General features: G+C 34.3%; 1 protein-coding gene across 1 annotated transcript in view; it reads left to right on the top strand.

The window, feature by feature from the left end:
* Nucleotides 1–19,972, top strand: part of LOC143233355 (uncharacterized) — a 71,363-nt gene that overhangs the window by 44,103 nt on the left and 7,288 nt on the right. Inside the window, exon 4 of the mRNA XM_076469528.1 lies at nt 6,139–6,162. Within this exon, the coding sequence (XP_076325643.1) occupies nt 6,139–6,162 (24 nt within the window). The remainder of the gene's footprint in view (nt 1–6,138; nt 6,163–19,972) is intronic.

The raw sequence follows: 19,972 nt of genomic DNA, 5'->3' as shown, positions 1-19,972 counted from the left end.
AAGGGTTGTGTAACTGAGTGTCGGAATGTAGAAGGCGGTGTTAGATGTTTGAATATATAATTTTATTTTATTATATTTAATATAGATATAAAGGCGTTCCTTTATATTGGTTTATTTTGGGTTTAAGTTGTTGTATAAGTAAGGCTTCTTTAACATTGTTCTTAGTAGTATATAATGCCACGTTTTCTCACACTGGAAGAAAAAATACTTTTAAGATTGAATAACCTTTAAACTATTTACTTCAACTGTTTTAACTAAAACGTAGTTTTAAACTTCAACTTCAATTGTTGGAAGCTTTCACTTAGCTTAATTTAACATCGTATCTCTCTCCAGAAGAGACGCCACGTTTACACTGGTCTTTCGCTTTAATTATCTGTATGAAATAAAGTCAGTATGTGTAGACATTTGTACCCAGTTCACTTATGCAGCACTCAGTAAAAGTCAGTTTTATGTTCCACAACAGATTTTTTATGCAACACTCAGTAAAAGTCAGTTTTATGTTCCACAACGGACTTTTTATGCAACACTCAGTAAAAGTCAGTTTTATGTTCCACAACAGATTTTTTATGCAACACTCAGTAAAAGTCAGTTTTATGTTCCACAACAGATTTTTTTTCAGGCAAGTTTCCACTAATCCTACGGATCTCACTCAGTTATTTTCATCTTTATGGAACAATTGTACGCTCGGTTGATGCTATTTTCGTCTTTTCGAAAGAACTGCGTGCTCAGTTGCTGCTATTTTCCTCTTTTTGGAAGAACTGTGTGCTCGGTTGATGCTATTTTCGTCTTTTTGGAAGAACTGTGTGCTCGGTTGATGCTATTTTCGTCTTTTTGGAAGAACCGTGTGCTCAGTTGATGCTATTTTTTGTCTTTTGGAAGAACTGTGCTCGGTTGATGCTATTTTCGTCTTTTGGGAGAACTGTGTGCTCGGTAGATGCTATTTTTGTCTTTTTGGGAGAACTGTGTGCTCGATTGATGCTATTTTTGTCTTTTTGGAAGAACTGTGTGCTCGGTTGATGTTATTTTCATCTTTTTGGGAGAACTGTGTGCTCAATGGATAACATTTTAAACTTTATGGAACAATTTTGTGCTCAGTAACGCACTGAATAAATAACAAATACTGGTTTATAAAAGTTAGATTATTTCTATGGATTAAAGAAACTGTACATGTTATGCCAGTCCTTAGATATTTAACTACGTAAGAGAAGTGTGAGTAAAACTTTAATTTAAAGTATCTATTGATTTATAGATTTGTACATAGCTGTATACTGCCTGTTGAACTAGTTACTGATACTGTTTGTTTTTGTATTTTCGCGCAAAGCTACACGAAGGGTATCTGCGCTAGCCGTCCTTAGTTTAATAGTGTAAAACTAGAGGGAAGGCAGCTAATCATCACCACCCACCGCCAACTCTTGGACTACTTTTTACCAACGAATAGTGGGATTGACTGTCACATTATAACGCCCCTACGGCTGAAAGGACGAGCATGTTTGGTGCGACGGGGATTCGAACCCACGACCCTCAGATTAGGGGTCGAACGTCTTAACCCACCAGGGCATGCCGGGCCCTTACCGATATTATGGTTCGAGCAAATCCAGTTGATTTAAAAGCCTCTTCTAACATCTGAAATTTTGAAAGCAAATATATATTCTATTAAGGCACAGCAGTATTTGTGTTTATTTTTCTTTTTTACTACGTTTCAAACATCAAATTTGGCTAATAACTATCAATCACAGTTTGTATGTATTATTTAAGAGACTATGCCAAACATTCTTAAATTTTAATTAGTTTTAGATAGCAAAATTGTTGTTTGTTTTATTTGCAATATCCTCCAATGGTGCAGCGGTAAGTCTATGGATTTACAACGCTAAAATTAGGGCTTCGATTCTCCTCGGTGGACACTGCAGATAGTCCCATGTGGCTTTGCTATAAGAAAACGAACTTATTCGTAACGTTTCATCAGGTTTAAAATGGAATAAATTTTGTATGAAATTTAAAAACATAATTCTTTATAATACTGAACTTATATCAAACAAACATCTATGCAAAAGAAATGGCGTCCATTTTCGTTTGTTTTAGCTAGAGCTTTCGTTAACAAAGTATGATTTACCCACGTATAGATACTAGTATTGCCATAAATATACATAGTATACATCTACTTAGTGGCATGCTACAAGCTAGGCTAATTTTCACCCGTTATTTGACATGATATTGGGCTTTTATGAAGAAAAAAATACAATCTTCCGTGAAATTCAACAAGTCTTTCTCACAACTGGATAGTTCTAATTATTTCAAGTTTCAGAAATACAACAAAAGATAGATTAGATCTTTAATTTAATTTCAATGAGCGATGAATGAAAAGCCGTTTGTCACTGTAAGTGAAATACCACACTAATCGTTCTTGTGTAGACAGACTTTGTGCTGTTTAGAATAATCGGTGTTCTATTAAACAGAGTTCTATTCTAATAATACGGTTCTTCGTACCACGCATTTTGATACACAGATCTTGTTACAAAGAACTACTGGTTAGAGATTACACTTCACATTATAATGTTTGTAGAGTTAAACTTTTTCTAATCTTTTGTGAAGTAAATATAACAAGAAAGTACGAATTTGAAAGGAAATAAAACTATGTTTACGTAAAGCTGAACCACGAATGTATTTAAAGCTGTGTTACTCTAAGGATTTAAAAAATTTTACCTAAAGATTTTAAACAAAGCTAGGTTTACCGAGGGATTTTAGACAAAGTCATACGTATATGGTGATTTAAAATCATTATATAATTACTTAAGAATCTTAAACATATTTTCTTAAGGATATGAAGTAATTATAGGCTTATCTATAGATGTCCACCAGTGTGGCATTAGTAAGTTTACGAACTTATAACGCTAAAATCCGAAGCTCGATTCTCCACGGTGAACATAGCTCAGTGTAGCTTTGCTTTAAAACCAAAAGAGTTGTTTAGAGTTTTGAAATAAGGCTGGATTTATCCGAATATTTGAAAAAAAATCTACATTTTAAAGTAGCGAACATTCATTTAAATATGTTAAATAAGTCTGGGTCTTTCTAAACTTTTAAACAAAGGTATATTTTAACTAAGGCCTTTTTCTAACCCAAAGCTCCCTCTTTCTCTCCATACTGGCAGTTGTTTTGGAATAAAGTTAATACTTCTGATGAAATATTAACTCCCAGGAGTATTCGAAGACTAAACAGTCCTTCTTCAACTCCGCACTTGGTAGAAGTTAAGAATTTTGACTTCAAAACTATTGATAATTTTGGGCTAAAAGGGTTGATAAGCTTAGCATGAATCTGGTTAACGCGAGTCTGATAGGCGTGGCAGCTGACAAAGTGAAGGCAAAGCCAACGCCCGATTGCAGAAGAAGTCAAAAGCAGGGCGGCAGACGAATTATCAACTCAAGGGCCAATTCAGGGCCGGGCGTAGATCGATGGATCAAACTGCCCCAGCAAGGATCTACAAATCCAATGCCTAAGAGTTAAGTGTGGGTGGAAACGGTAGTACCCCGAGAAAACCCACTTTCTCTAGATTGATCGAATGAAGCCCGCCTGGTACCCTTAAAATGAGCTGGTCCTGAAGATTGAATTGAACCTGAAACGAGGCTGAAAACATATTGCAAAGGTCGTGATGTGTTGGATTTGTCCTAGATAGAGTTATATGGGGATAAATATTTGCACCAAGATTTCAGGGTAGCTGCTATTTTCTTGAAGTCGGAAGTGAGTGAGTTACGGTGAATGGATTTGTTATAGTATTTTTTTTGATAGCTTAATTAAACGTTCAGAAATTGGTAGAATTTTCGTATGTCTTTGGACATAACTTGCTGGTGTGTAGACCCAAAGCTCTCGTGCAACCTACCGGTTTTTATGTAATTCACAGAAAACTCGAGTTTGGAAGTTTCATGTAAGTCATCTTGTATCTCGTTACCATATAAATGTGGTTATCTACTCTTTCCACTTGTTTTGACGAATTCTGAACAATCCAGGGACTAGATTTTAAGCGCCTAATATAAAGATAATTGAAATTATTGTATCATAGATGGCTTTTTAACCATCATAAATGTCTGTTTACTGATAAAATATCGTTTCAGAAAGTAATATATTCTTTAAAAATAATTTCATGATCTGTTAGAAATTTGTTCCACGTCTTGTGAAGGTGCTTGAATGACAATGTTTAAACAGCACTTTGAATTGCAAGCAGCAAACAAACTTAAATTTTAGTCATATTACACGTCATTACGTTTTCAGCACGTAAGTAATTCAGAAAACACGTATATGTGCACCGTGCACTTAAGTTATTGCGTTGACTGTTTAAAATATCTCCACGTGTAACTCTGTTTACAAAAAAGCTCCAATATTAAAGTTCTCAGAAATGCATACCCAGTCTTGAAACGTTGCTAAGCATGACTTATCATTTGTAGAGTAGAATTCCGATACACATATCTGCATGGGTGAAACCAAAAATTCACTCCAGTTACGCTCGTGACTTAACTTGTCGTTCAAAAATATTTCGCGTGTTCCGTTCATGAATTGTGAGCATTTCAGAATGAGCAATTTCGTGTAAACTTATACAATAGATATCTACCAGTATAAGGACATTTTTTATTGTGAACTGATAGTTTTCTAGTTGTTATTGTGGTTTTCCAGTATGTATAAACACACGTTTTTGAGTTTTCTTCCTAATCTGAGTCTGTTGACATAATTTCAGTTTCGTTTCAGTTGGCTTCCTAATCTGAGTCTGTTGACATAATTTCAGTTTCGTTTCAGTTGGCTGGTTGATATTTTTTGTTTCATTTCAACCAGCAATCGGTCTAAAGCGCTCGACAAGCAGTATGAGGACCGTTGGTTCGAATCCCCGTCACCGAATATAATCGATATTTCAATACCATTATTCTTTGGTAAAAACAGGGGCCCAAAGGTTTTTACTAAGTGATGTTGACGAGCTATATTCACCCTAGTCTATTACCATTAAATTAGAGACGACCAGTGCAGGTATCTCTGGTGTAGCTTTATGCAAAATTCAAACGTATCAGGGTCGCGGGTTCGCATCCCCGTCGCGCCAAATATGCTCGCCCTTTCAGCCGTGGGGGCGTTATAATGTGACGGTCAATCCTACTATTCGTTGGTAAAAGAGTAGCCCAAGGGTTTGTGGTGGGTGGTGATGACTAGCTGCTTTCCCTCTAGTTTTACACTGCTAAATTAGGGACGGCTAGCGCAAATAGCCCTCGAGTAGCCTTGCGCGAAATTCAAAACAAACAAACTTATTTGATTAAAGACTAGTGCTTTCTTAAACTATAAGCTAGTGCTTCTTTCTCTGACGTCATATTGTTTAATTTGAACTTCGTCTCTTTTTTTCTTACAAATAGTCTCTTGTTTGTTTTCTGACAACGAACTCGTACTTTTTCTCAGCAAAGTGACATTTTGTGTCTGATAAGATATTGTTTTGTCGTTTGTCTTGGGGAACAATGTGGTGTCTCCTTGAACTCTTTGCCTTTCAAACAAATACTGAACACAAACAAAATATTTGTCATCAAGAAGATACTGTTTCCTACACTTTTTGTAATAATTCTGTCTTTTCATGATTTCTTACTTGAATTGCATTTGGGTATTTCGACATTCGTCCATTAATAAATGGTACTTTAAAGCAAACTTCCTGCGTAATAAAAATATCTAGACTTTCGTTGCGCATGTTTGCTTATTTTATCTGATAAAGTCTTCGGATTCATGTCAACTTAAATACGGTTTCTAGTTTATAACATAACACGCTTTTAAAATCAAGATAGAGATCTGTGTATCTTACGAAATAAACCCTTATATATCCCTAATTAACACCCCATTGGTTCACTGGTATTTTTGAGGATATATACTGTTAAAATGCGAAGTTCGATTCCTGTTGTGGGCGTTACGTAGTTCTTCGCTTAAACAAAAAATCAAAATATTCTTAGCATGTGTTAATACAAAAAGCAATGTCAGCCATTTTGAATTTTTATCCAAAAAATCTGAGCTGTACGAATAACACTTTAATTAGCCCTAATGTTTAATATCTTCACCTACCTTTGAAAACTTGCGTTTTGATAACCGGTTAACAATCAGAATTGTAATTTATATTTTTTTCTTTACTTTCAGGAACTCTTAAAACAGCGGCAGTCGGTAAGTTAAACATTACTGTCTTTATAATTTAATTATAAGTACTGGTGTTTAGCCCGTCGAACATGACGAATCCCAATAAAACTGGAAAGATTTTAAAGATTGTTGTAAACTCTCAACAGTTTTGTTCATTTTGTTTCATAATAGTCCTCTACACGCAACTCTGACAATGTTCACACGTTAACTGTTCTTGCTAATTTCCAAAAGCGTCCTAAAAAATTCACAATTTTAGTTATTACTGAATAATACAATTTTAAACGTTGTTATATTCTTATTTTTCAATTCACGTGTTGTAACAAAAAATATAAATATTATACAAGCATTGATTTATTTCATTAATAAAGAAGTACTATTTTCTTCAGTTGTATAATTAAAATATTATTCGTTCATCCTTCTTACATGTAACTACATATTACACCGCCTGCATAGTTTTTGCTGACTTGAAAGTACCAGTTGTTTACATATGAAAAAAAGTTTGATTTGGGTTGAATTTCGCACAAAGCTACACGAAGGCTATCTGCGCTAGTCGTCCCTAATTTAGCAGTGTAAGACTAACGAGAAGGCATCTAGTCATCACCACCCACCGCTAACTCTTGGGCTACTCTTTTACCAACGAATAGTGGGATTGACCATCACATGATAATGTTGAAAGGACGAGCATGTTTGGTGTGACGGGGAAGGAAAAAAGTACGGTGAATCTGAAAATTACTAGTTTTTTAGTATCAGGTCAGATTTTTCCCACAAAAGCAGGAAGACGGAATTACAAATTTCATTTATTTTTTATAATTAATTATACTATATTCATACTTTCAATAAATTAATTATATTTTAATAACTGTTATACTTTCATATTAATTATACTTCTAGTAATAACTACTTTGTTTTGTTCTGTTTTCAGATTGAATTTTGAAATTGAACTGTAATAAGTATACTGTATCGTAGAAAGTACAGGTATAATCATATAGAATTCTATATACTGTCAATATGTTTCCTTGTACATAGTTTCATTTAGGAATATGCACCTCTATTTCATCATATTTAATTCATATATTCTAACCGGTTTGTGGCAGAGGTAATCAGTTATCATGCTACGATGGAAATTTATTACACTAGTGAATTTTTTAAAATGTAATTTGTGAGATACTCAGACCTGATAGAGTAAAAAGGATGTCATTTCCGAATTCAGAGCTATCGAAGTAACTGTAGTCAGGTCTTAAAACTAAATCAGCAAGAACAAGTTTCCAGATGCACGTTAGTATTATAGTTGGTCAATTTGTAATCTGATTTAAGTAGTACACGTAACACACAAACGTAAGGCTTTACCGAAATACTACATCATTCAAATCCTGGGTAAATCTCTTCTTGCTTTTGCCTGCAACTAATATTAAAAAACGTAGATTATATTAAATAACTGAATAATATACATAAAATGTTATATAAAAGAGCTTAAACTAAAGTGCTACATGTTTTTCAATTAAGCCTAGGCTAAATGAAAAGCGTATTGTGGAATAATTTACCCTAGGCGTTAGTGCACATAACCCATCATGAAAGAAAAAAATACTAGATCTAAATCATTTCTGAATTAAACTAATTTACTGTTACCGAAGTATCAAAAATAGAGAATAAAAACAAAACTTTCTAAGAAAACAACATGTATATAAAATAATACACTTTATATTCGGGTGTTCGGCCGTCCTACATGTGCCTTCAACCAGCAAAACTTGCTATAAAATTCATTAAACTGTGGAACGTTGCTTTAAAATTAGCATCTTTGTAACAATCGTAATAATAACTGACATTCTGGTGTTATTAAAAATATAGAATTATGATGAATATAGAATACGAGTCGTTTGCTTCTACACATTAAAGATAAGAAAAATACAATTATAGGTTTTATACAGAGAAATAATAATTATATATATTTTTCAACTTCAAATAATACATTGTAAAATTACAAATTTAATTTTACATCAAAACCACGACTTCTATAAAGCATATTTATATCACGTTAGTAATAACAGGCCTAACTGTAGTCTAATTTAAGCATTAGGCCTAATGCTTAACGTAACGTAAGACTAGCTGAAATACTACATCATTGAGTTCCCTGGTAACTGTTATTTTGTTTAACTACAATTACTGTAAATAAAACGCGTAGATGTTCATTAAACAACTGAAAAATACGAATAACTGTTATTTGACATATTATTATAAGAGAGCCTAAACTACTATAGGTTTGTAATTAAGCCTCAAGTAAAGATGTATGCAACAGTTGTATGTAGACGCAAGTTCACAAAACTTTTCACGAAAGAAAAAATATCAGTTCTAACACTAAATCGTTTATAAATTAAACTAGTTGCTCTTATATCACCAAAACTATAAAAATAAATAAGACAAACCTTTCTAACAAGTCAATATATATATTAAGCATTCAGTGTAGGTGGCCTTACAAAAATATGAGTTGATAGTTTTGCTGTCGAGTGTTACCAAAGAATTATCGTTTGTCACAAAGACAAAAACTGCTTGTCGTTTATATCAGTAACTACCGTGTTTCTCCGAAAATAAGACAGGGCTTATATTAATTTTCACTCCAAAATATGACACTAGGGCTTATTTTCGGGGGATGTCTTATTTTGATATATTAAAAAAATGAAGTTACAAAGTAAAACTATTAAACTAACCATTTAAAATAAACTATTATTAAACTAACTGATTAACACTTAAACAAACTAATTAACTAACTATTAAACTAATTAATATATTATTTTTTTTTATTTCTTTCCTCTTCCTGCCATTCTTAACTAGGGCTTATTTTAAGGGTAGGGCTTATAATAAAACTATCCCCAAAAATCACACTAGGTCTTATTTTATGGGTAGGTCTTATTATCGGAGAAACACGGTAGCTGGAGTACCAGTTCCCTGAACGTAAGATATGTGAATTCATGATCAATGAATGGTTATCTTATGACGTGATAAGTTGCTTCCTTATATGTAATTGTAAAAAACGCCTATAAAATTTGCAAAAGAAATTTTGAAACCGCAACTTTGCATTATTTCAGCATGGACCCAAAAACTTTCCTGTTAAATTTGGTGAAGCTTCGTCGTCTAAAATAGGTAAATAGTGCTAAAAAACACAAAAATCGCCCATAAAAGAAACAAAACGTAAAATGAATAACTGAAATATTGTAGATTTGTCTTCATGGTCACCAAGACCTTCATTCGAATTTGGTGAAGATCCATCAACAGGGGCAAAGTAGAGGTAAAAACACAAAAACACCCATAAAAAACATAATGAAAACCTGAAAAGTTGTGTAATCGAATAAGCTTATAATTTTTAAAAACTACTGACACGTAAAACGTTTAAGTAAATTTTAAAATACTCAGTGCGATTTTGCGAGTAAACGAAACTGGGATTTTTTTTCAACTATTTATTGTGAAATAAATATGATATATATTACAACGGATATACTGTTATACGTTTAGTTTAATACCTGCGTTTGTTTCTGTATAGTTTTTTTACACATGTGACGTGTATTGTTGGATGTGTACTATTCAAGTCCTGCATGTTCTTCAACTTTGTAAAAGATTTTTGAGATTAAGAATCAACAACATTTCTTTTTTTACGAAAACTGTAGCGTGTTCGAACACTGTTGAACGTTCTAGAAATTCGCCTTATACTATATAAACTAACGCGCCAAGAAACAAAAGATTATTATTGGTCAGCTACAGTCAGTATTAGCCTCAAAAGCTACAATTGTGCAACATTTGTTAATTGGAAAACTACAGAATTGGACCAAGAACATTTATAGATTTCGAACATTCCTTAACCTTCGGTGGATTAACTTCGGACTTTAACATTCTAACACAGACATCAAATATGCTCATCAGTAAAAAGTTAGATGTAAGAGGGCAATCAAGCATGCCAAGAAAAGACAGCATTAGCTTAAGCGAGGTCTGACAATATCAACTCAGACTTAATATGCTCGTCGTGGAGCTGGATCGTCGATAAAATATTCAGTTCCAGACCAAATATGACTTAGTATCGTTTGTAAATTTGTAAAACTCTTGTATATAAGCCATCATTTGTAACAACTATTAGTAATAACCGTTATTATAGATTGTATTGTTGCTTGTATATTAAAATATACTTGTATTAAGAAAGAAAATTGATTGGATCAGTCTTACTGGCAAATATTAAAAATTGAATACAGATTAACATTTAACTTACTTCTAAATTCAAATCCAAATTTCCAGTTACTTGAAATAGTAATATGTAGGATACGTAACATAATATAACGGAGACTCGTCTGAAATAAATTATAATACGTAACAACTGTTATACGTTTATTTTTATATCTAAGTTTTTTTCAGTTTAATGTGCCCTTACAGCCGTCGGGACGTTATAACGTGACGATGAATCATACTATTCGTTCGTAAAAGAGTAGCCCAAAAGTTGGTGGTGGATGGTGATGACTAGCTGCTTTTCCTCTAGCCTTACACTGCTAAATTATGGACGGCAAGCGCAGATAACCCTCGAGTAGCTTTGCGCGAAATTAAAAAAACAAAACAAAACAAACAATTCGGCTTAATGCGTGTAATATATTTGTTAAATATGTATTGCGCAAGTTCCGCCTATTCTCTAAATTTGTAGAAGATTCTCGTGTGTGAGAATCAACAAAATATGTTTTACAAAAGCACTAGCGTGTTTTCAAATATTGTTGCTAAGTGAAATTTCGAGAATCTTGCATAATGACTATAAAAGCTAGCTATCGCAAGGCGCGGAGAGACAGTTATAAAATTGTTAATGGTCAGGTACAGTCAGTATGCTATAACCCTCGAAAGCTATAATTGTGCTAAACGCCCATAAATTTGAAAAATAAAGATATTTGACCTCCCATTTTATAGATTTTGAGTATTACGAACCGTTGAACTTCAGAAAATTAACTTTCGTACGTTAGTATTTCTACGAGGGCATAAGATATATATCTTCTTCTGTGAAAAGTAAGCTTGCAAACCGCGTTAGGCCAAACAAGAATAGAGCTAGCAAGCAGTTCCGTCAAGTGAAGTACATCTGCATATTTGTGTATCAACATAAGTGTAATCTGCGCCAACTGAACTGTCGATAAAATATTCAATTCCAGATTGGGTGCAAGAGGTAATATTGTTTGTAGGTTTGTAAACTTTGTATATGGATCGTCATTTATAATAACCGTTATTATAAATTGTATTGTTGTTTGTATATTAAAGTATATTTGTGTTAAGAAGGAAAATTGTGTTTGTCAGTCTTGTTGTTAAAGATCATAAGTTTGATACATCTCGATATTCAAGCAAAAAGTACAAACATACAAGCGAAAATCTGGAATTTCTGTCCCCTCGATGGATAAAGTGCAAATAGTCAAAATGTAGATTTGCCTTAAAATTACGGTAGCAACCTAAGGTGTTAATGTGACCAATGACATCCCCTGCTTAGACAGCGGTAAGTCTACGAATTTACAATTCTAAAATCAGGGGCTCGTTTCCCTTGGTGGACATGGCAGATAACCCTTGGCAGCTTTGTTCTAAGAACAAACACACAAAACACTGATATCTTACGACCACGAAAGTCCATAATATATGTAATTTTGATAGCCATAGACGTGTAGGTTCATTTACAAAGAATACCAAACAACTATTCCTCAGGTCAAATATAATATTTAGGGGTGATTATATTGGCCCGGCATGGAGAAGTTAACAAGGCACTCGACTCGTAATCGGAGGGTCGGGGTTCCAATCCCCCTCCCACCAAACATGCTTGCCCTTTCAGCAGTGGGGGCGTTATAAAGTGACGGTAAATCCCACTATTCGTTGGTAAAAAGTATCCCAAGAGTTGGCGGTGGGTAATGATGACTAGCTGCCTTCCCTCTAGTCTTACACTGCTAAATTAGGGACGGCTAGCGCAGATAGCTCTCGTGTAGCTTTGCGCGAAATTCAAAATAAACCAAACCAATCTGATTATACAAAGTTTTTGTAACCCACTATATTAATGGACGAAAGGTAATTGATTTTTTCTAAATAAAACTTAAATAGAGACTAGTTTAAAGGCTTCAGATCGTTTTCAACAAGTTATATGATGCACAAGAGAATCCACTTAATTGATAAACAACAATGATGACGTAGTGATGGGAAATTTTTATAGTTGTTTAATTGCTATCTTCCTATACAGCAATTCGATACACATATATTCTTTTATATATACTTGTGGTTTCTTTTGGCTGAAAAAGGTAGATGTGATATGGATACACCAAAAATATTATTTCAGAGCCAAAATGGAAGTTGCGCTTATATAAGTAGATTTAAGTTTCTGATCAATCATACATACTCAATATCCCAGATTTAATTATTCATGTGGCGGTGTGTTTAATCCACTTCTCGCGATCTATTACAATGGTCAAGAACGTGTGGGAATAATAATGTATTGCAAGTAACACTGGCGAAATAAATAAAAGCATATGGCGGCTGCTTTATAACCCTTTCCCTTTGTGGCATAGCGGCATGTCTGCGGATTTCTAACACTCAAAACTGGGTTTTGATATCCGTGGTAGGTTCAGCACAGATAGCTATCTTCGTGAAGCTTTTTGCTTAACTACAAACAAGCAAAGAAACCTCATAAACCAGCGTAAAAAATAAGAATACTTTGTGGTGATAAACAGCATATCAATCAAACATGTTCGTTCTATAGGCTGCTTTCAAAAAAAAAATTCAACTTTTTTTCTGGCTAAAAATGTATATTGAAATTCATTCTTTGCTGCCTACGCTGTATAACAAGGAAGAGTACTATCATGTGGGTACTGCCGTGTTCCAAATTACCGCAATAATAAGGAATTTTGATCGATGCCATTTGTTTAATCTTTTGACAATAAATGCTTCGTTAAATCTTAGAAGGAGAAAACAGTTCGTGTATTTTAAATATACAGGCTTAAATATTACTAACACACTTGTTTCTTCTTGTGTTAACCAATCACTGATATTAGTCATACATTTGTAAAAGACACAAATCTATGATATAAGAGTTACACGTTCTTTTATAAGTTTTACAAACTTATTCTGTATTGGTTATGATTAGTGTCAGAAAACATACTGTTCAAACTACTGAAGATATATATAATTAACATGGCCGACTTTGTGCGTTATTTGATACGAAATGCAATTCACTTCCCTACGATCTAACTTATGTACTTTGTTAAATTTGTAACCTTTTATCTTAACACAGATGATGTTGGTTTTTCTTTAATGAAAGCTAATATAAACTGTTCGCCATTTACATTATGCTTAAACAGTGTATTTTTGGTATTGTGTTTCAAACGTTAGAAGTTCCTTTCCAGGATGGAAATACTATAACAAAGGACCTTTCCGTCCACCTGGGCTATCCACTTCTCACCATTGAACCCTCAATTCATCCCAAAGCCATCCTTTATCAGTTGGATATTTATCAAGCTCTCCCTTAAACTCCTTTAAATGAACTGCATCCACCACACCACGTACCAAAGGTCAACCACTCTGTTACAAAAATAAAACTGTCTCAGGTGAAGATGACTCCTACCTTGCCAAAATGTACAGATTTGTCCATACAGTTCTCATCATTACATAATAATAGATGATGTATGAGTAGTCTTAATCAATATCCCTCTAACTTTTCTTCTTGCAAAAGGAATAAAGTTTAGGGGTCTTAATCTATCTTCCATGATAAAGTTTCCAACTCAGGTGTCATCCTAGTAGTTATCTTCTGAACCGTTTTCAACAATTTAACGTCCTTTCTAAGATAAGTAGCCCAAGACTGAATACAGTTCCCTAAATATAGTCTAACCAATAACAATACAATGATACTAAATCCTATTTAGACTTCTATTCAACATTTCTGCAGATAGAACCTGAAATTCTATTTGTCTTGCAATAGGCAATGGTACATTGCTCGAATGGTTCAAAAGACAGGCATTGTAGTTGTTAAAGGAAAAGCTTTGAACATAAATATAAGATAAGACATGTATGATATACTCTTGTAATTGAAGACCTTATTCTCAATATTTGTTGCCTACACGTAATCAGTTAAAAGTGTTGTTCATTATTAAACAGTTTCAGACTCACCCCCGTCTATCGTAGGCTAAACAAAAATAATATTTTCTACACATTTACGTCTCTTTCTTTGTGTTCATTGAAGTGAGGCACATGTTCATGCCCGGGGTTGAACTTTTACAAATGCATTATCATTAAGTTCTCTTTTAGTTTGTTTAAAACTCTATTAAAATCTCTATTATGGTACTAACTCATATAATATTTTTTAAAGGTTCTTCTTGAATAATATGTCTATAATGTTCCGAAAACCAGCTTTGTGGTGTAATTAGCTCTTTGTTCTCAAAGTGTAATTGTATTTCGTTAATTAAAACTGTGTTAATCACTATAAGTTTGTTTTATCACATCGAACCTAATCTGTTAAATTTACATACAAATTTAGTTTCAGCTTTCAGTAGAAACTCTTGTTGAAGAAAATAAATTACGGCTGCAGTTCTCAAAGGAAGCCACAAGAAATTGTCATTTTCAGTCTAAACGAAAGTTAGACTTACCTTTAACTTACGGATAAAGTTATTGTCTTATTTTTTGTTTCTTGCAACTAAGGATTTCCCATGTTTCTTACATTCATGTAAAAAACAAACACTAAATGAACATTGTATTTTGGTACTTAAGAGAGTAACTAATTACAATCAATTCTTCAAAATCTCATTTTAAATTCTATTCTCGAGAGAAACTATGATTTTAATCTATTATTTTCTTAGCGAATTTAATAATAGTAAATTAATTTTACTTTCTAACAAGACAGTAAATTTCACTTATCAACAGCCACACGTTATGTTTTGCTGGTTATTGGTTTTTTTCGTATTTATAACACAGTTAAAGTCCATTTTACAGAATTTTATCTTTGACAAAATTATAAGCATAAATATTTCAAACTAATAAGCTCAATTTTAGACAACATTAAGCATTTAAGATGGATAACAGTATAACTAATGATCAATCATAGCTCTCTTGAATGAACCTAATCGGCTTATTGTGTATGCCTAGCTCTCACTGTGGGTCCAATGCTTATAGGCTAAGCTCGCTCAGAAACTGTATCAATTTATCAGTTAAATTCCTTCACACACATATGAAGTTTCTAAACCAAATCTACTATGATAAGGCTATCAATTTCTGACCACACGCCTTTCATGATTCATTTACTCATTACTGCTTCTCCGTTTTAATTAACAGATTATATAATAATATTTCCTAGGATAATAAATCGGTAACAAACTTATAAAACAACTGCTGCACTCTTGTTCTTTGATACAGAATATTTGAGCTTAAGCACATGTGTGATTCTAACAACTGGTTCGAATATACACAGATATTAGTAGTATTCGAGAACACATTGTTTGTTTTGAATTTCACGCAAAGCTGCACGAGGGCTATCTGCGCTAGCCGTCCCTAATTTAGCAGTGTAAGACTAGAGGGAAGGCAGCTATTCATCACCACCCACCGCCAACTCTTGGGCTGCTCTTTTACCAACGAATAGTGGGATTGACAGTCACATTATAACGCCCCCACGGCTAAAAGTGCGAGCATGTTTGGAGTTATGGGGATTCGAACCCGTGACATTCAGATTACGAGTCGAGTGCCTTAACCACCTGGCCATAGCGGGGCGTTCGAGAACACATACTTTCATTAATTTAACTTCGAACTTTATATGTTATCTAATACTTGTGACATAAGGACTGTTGTTATTGTTATTTTCAAATCGAAGCTACACAATGGGCTATCTACACCGTGTTCCCCACAAGAAATCAAACACCGTATTTTAGCGTTGTAGGTCAATCAGATCTCCACAGAAACAAAACTGAGGACAGCGTAATAATAATGGATTATATATTTGAATGTCAGATGTGGAAGCCTTCGCTCATTTTTAAACGCAAAGCTACACAATGTATTATCTGTCGGTCCACCACGGGTGTCGAGTCCCGGTTTTTAGCACTCTGACATCAGGGAAGAAAGGAAGTTTTGTTAAGTGTTTGTCGTATACACTCACCAATAACAAACTAGGAAACACATTTCTTTGTAAAACAGAATTTTTCTTTACGAAGCAACCCCTAACAACTCGTGATTACGTAAGTACCGTTAGGTAAGGTTCTCCATTAAATTTAAATAGGTGTCAAACTACTGTTATATCAGTATAGCCCAGTTAGAGCAACCATATACAAAATTCCATCGTTGACATTGATATTAGTATTAATAAAATATCTAAACAAATGTAACTTTGAGACAGCACCCAAAGCCAACTCTCGGATTTCTCGTGCCTGGCCTATTAATGGGTTTTGCTTGCCACTCTTATAAAACAACCACGATTCCAAAGTATACAAAACATTTTCTTGGTGTGTGTGTGTGTGTGTGTGTTTCATTAATATGATGTGAACGCTAGAACCGTATATCCAAAGTTCGATTTGCTAACCACTGGCCCCCGCTGGTACAGTGGTAAGTCTTCGAACTTACAACGCTAAAATCAGAGGTTCGATTCCCCTCGGTAGATTCAGCAGACAGCCCGATGTGGCTTTGCGATAAGGAAACACACACATACATGCTAACCACTGAGCCACTCTTGACCTCCATAAAAGTCGATTATCCAAAACTTTGTCTCGGTAATTGCAAAAAAGCTAATTTAAAAATAATCAATGAAAAAAAAATATTAAACAACTAAAATCACTCTATCTGTTAAACGTGAATTTTTGTTTCACAATTTCTAAACTTTAATTACTGACTTTGTTATTTGCTTCATAACACATACAATGAAGATAAGGGGAGTACAGTTTGAGAAAATAAGTTTGTTTTATTTTTGAATTTTCGCGCAAAGCAACAAGAGGGCTATCTGTGCTAACCGTCCCTAATTTAGGAGTATAGGGCTAGAGGGAAGACAGCTAGTCATCACCACCCACCGCCAACTCTTGGGCTACTCTTTTACCAACGAATAGTAGGATTAACCGTCACATTATAACGCCTCCATGGCTGAAAGGGTGACCATGTTTGGTGCGGCGGGGATTCGAACCCGCGACCCTCAGATCACGACTCGAATACCTTAACCACCTGGCCATGCCGGGCCTGAAAGGAAGAGAAATGGATCGTCAACAAATACAGAAACAAGGTGAATCAGAATGCAAATGGCCCGGCATGGTCAAGTGTGTTAAGGCGTGGTTGGCGGTGGGTGGTGATGACTAGCTGCCTTCCCTCTTGTCTTACACTGCTAAATTAGGGACGGCTAGCGCAGATAAGCCCTCGAGTAGCTTTGCGCGAAGTTCAAAAACAAACAAACAATCAGAATGCAAATATTATATTTTCAAGCCTACTCTCTAAACTCTAAATAAAGGTAAACAATCAGGGCTGAAAACAGTGTATGTGTTGTTTATTTCAAGCTACAAATCTCTCCTGCTAATATTTTGACTCCACTACAATTGATATGCATTGTAGACGTGGAGATTTGAAATTAGAATTGATGTCAGTATAAATCTTTTATTCCAAGTTAGTATGCCCAAAAGGCAAGCATTTGGTGGGGATTTATAAATTTTCATGTCCTTGCTATAACACTGCAAATGTGAAGCCCACCGTTAAGTGTCTCTGTGTTTATAGGAAAGACAACGGTTTTAGAATCTTTATTGAAAATCCAGACTCATTAATATTAGCATTTATATTCGCAAGCGAGACATACTCACTACTATTATTTTCCTCAGCATCGTCAAGTTGTGAGCAAGCAATTCTTGCTGTAGTTTTACTTGCGTCATTAAATATTGATTCTTTCTCTATCTTACATAAAGTGAATAATTTATTTTTAAAAAAACAGCGTAATTTTCTGATGTAATAATAACAAATAGAGCTGCTCTGATATATAAAAATTAACTTTCTGTTATACTTAAAGAGAGATAGAAAAACTGGATAACTGCTTGTCTGATTATATTAACAATGCTAAAATCCTGAATTCGATTCCCCGCGGTGAACACAACAAATAGCCTAATGCGCTAAAAAAACAAAAAAAAACTGATCCTATTTATATTGAATCATCTTTGGATATATAACATAAGGTATGTTGTTGTGCGTAAACCAATGTTTAGCGTATGCAAAGTACCATAGACAATAAAAGTGTTCATCCTGGAACGACATTTACCACATAGTATTTTAATACATTCGTTTTCAGAGTTGTTCTGTAAGAATAACTAGAAAATACGATTCGTTTTTCCTTTCTTATTGCTTTTGTACTTTAATAAAAAAAAAAGGCTTATAACTAGTTTTTACTACCGTCACAAGTATGAAATATGTTGTCAGTAACAAAAACTAAAATCGTTTACAAGCAAATGTCTTTGTTAGCGTTGTATTCATACATTCGATTTATTCCTAAATATCGCAGTCCCTATCGACTTTCAATCTGGTACACTTATTTTCCTTTCTTCGCGACGTAAGTCAAGACTGTGGGGTAAATAATGTGACGGACGACAAGTACTGTTTTGACTTTTATTTTCGTCGTTTAGATTGTTTGATACGGATGACGCATCAGACATTTCCTTCAGACTTAATACACTTGCCCCATCATTGTGATGTTAAACAAACTTGTAAAACAGAGTCTTGAAACGACATCCTATGAATGTTGGAAGACAATAACAACATAACTGGAAAGGTTATATCACCACGAGCTTTGTTGCTATGGTGATGTTTGATCTTTTATAAAAGGTCTTTTTCAGCTGTATAATGGATGTTCTTTAATAAAGCTTTAATGTCCCTAGAGTAAGGGTGAACCTCAAGTATGCGCGTTTGTACGTTTCTACTTTATAGTGCTCTGGACACGCCCCCTAGTGGCACAGTGACATGTCTGCGGACTTACAACGCTAAAAAGCGGGTTTCGATACCCGTAGTAAGCAAAGTATAGATAGCCCATTGTGTAGTTTTGTGTTTAATTAAAACAACGCTCTGGACACAGTATATAACCCAATGTAGTTTTGCTGTAAACAAACAACCTTTAAATAAAAACTACAGGCTAGGTGTGAGATAAGCATATATCCGATACTTTAAACCTCAGTTACATTTATGATTCTGTTAAGATAAGATTGTTTCTTCCTGCTAGTACAGCGGTAAGTCTACGGAGTTACTGTGCTAAAATCAAGGGTTCGATTCTCCTCGGTGGGTTCAGCAGATGGCGCGCTGTGGCTTTGCTATAAGAAAACACAAACAAACAAACACGGTAAGATTGTTTCATAAGGAAAATATTTTCAATATCGTCTTTTTTAAAGTATTTTCTTCATTAATCGCAAGAATCTCGTTTTTTATCACAAGGGTACACGATAAAGTTCCTGCGTTTGGTCCATCGCGGGACATCGAGCCCTGAATTTTAGCGTTGTGAATCTGTAAAGGTGCCGTTACCTCAGTGTGGGAGGGCTGATCATAAGGGGTGTGAGTGTGTTTTCTTATAGCAAAACCACATCAGGCTATATGCTGAGTCCATCAGGGGAATCGAACCCCTTATTTTAACGTTGTAAATCCGTAGACTTAACGGGGGACGGATCATAAAGGAATAGTTTTCTCATTTATCTTAAAACTTCTGGAAAAGCTTATTGTATTTCCTATAATCATTTCTGGTTCAAAGATCATAAAATATCGAACGCTCTCTATCGTTGTATTTATTAATCAAACGAAACCACTTTATGGAAAATTAAAGTAACTAAATAAATAACGCTAATATCTTGAACAATTGCTCTTTAAAATATTTAATTAATTA

The sequence above is a fragment of the Tachypleus tridentatus genome, chromosome 12, assembly GCF_004210375.1.
Source record: "Tachypleus tridentatus isolate NWPU-2018 chromosome 12, ASM421037v1, whole genome shotgun sequence".
Classification (NCBI taxonomy): Eukaryota; Metazoa; Arthropoda; class Merostomata; order Xiphosura; family Limulidae; genus Tachypleus; species Tachypleus tridentatus.
The sequence above is the reverse complement of the archived record's forward strand: the minus strand, read 5'-3'. Positions and strand labels throughout refer to the sequence as shown.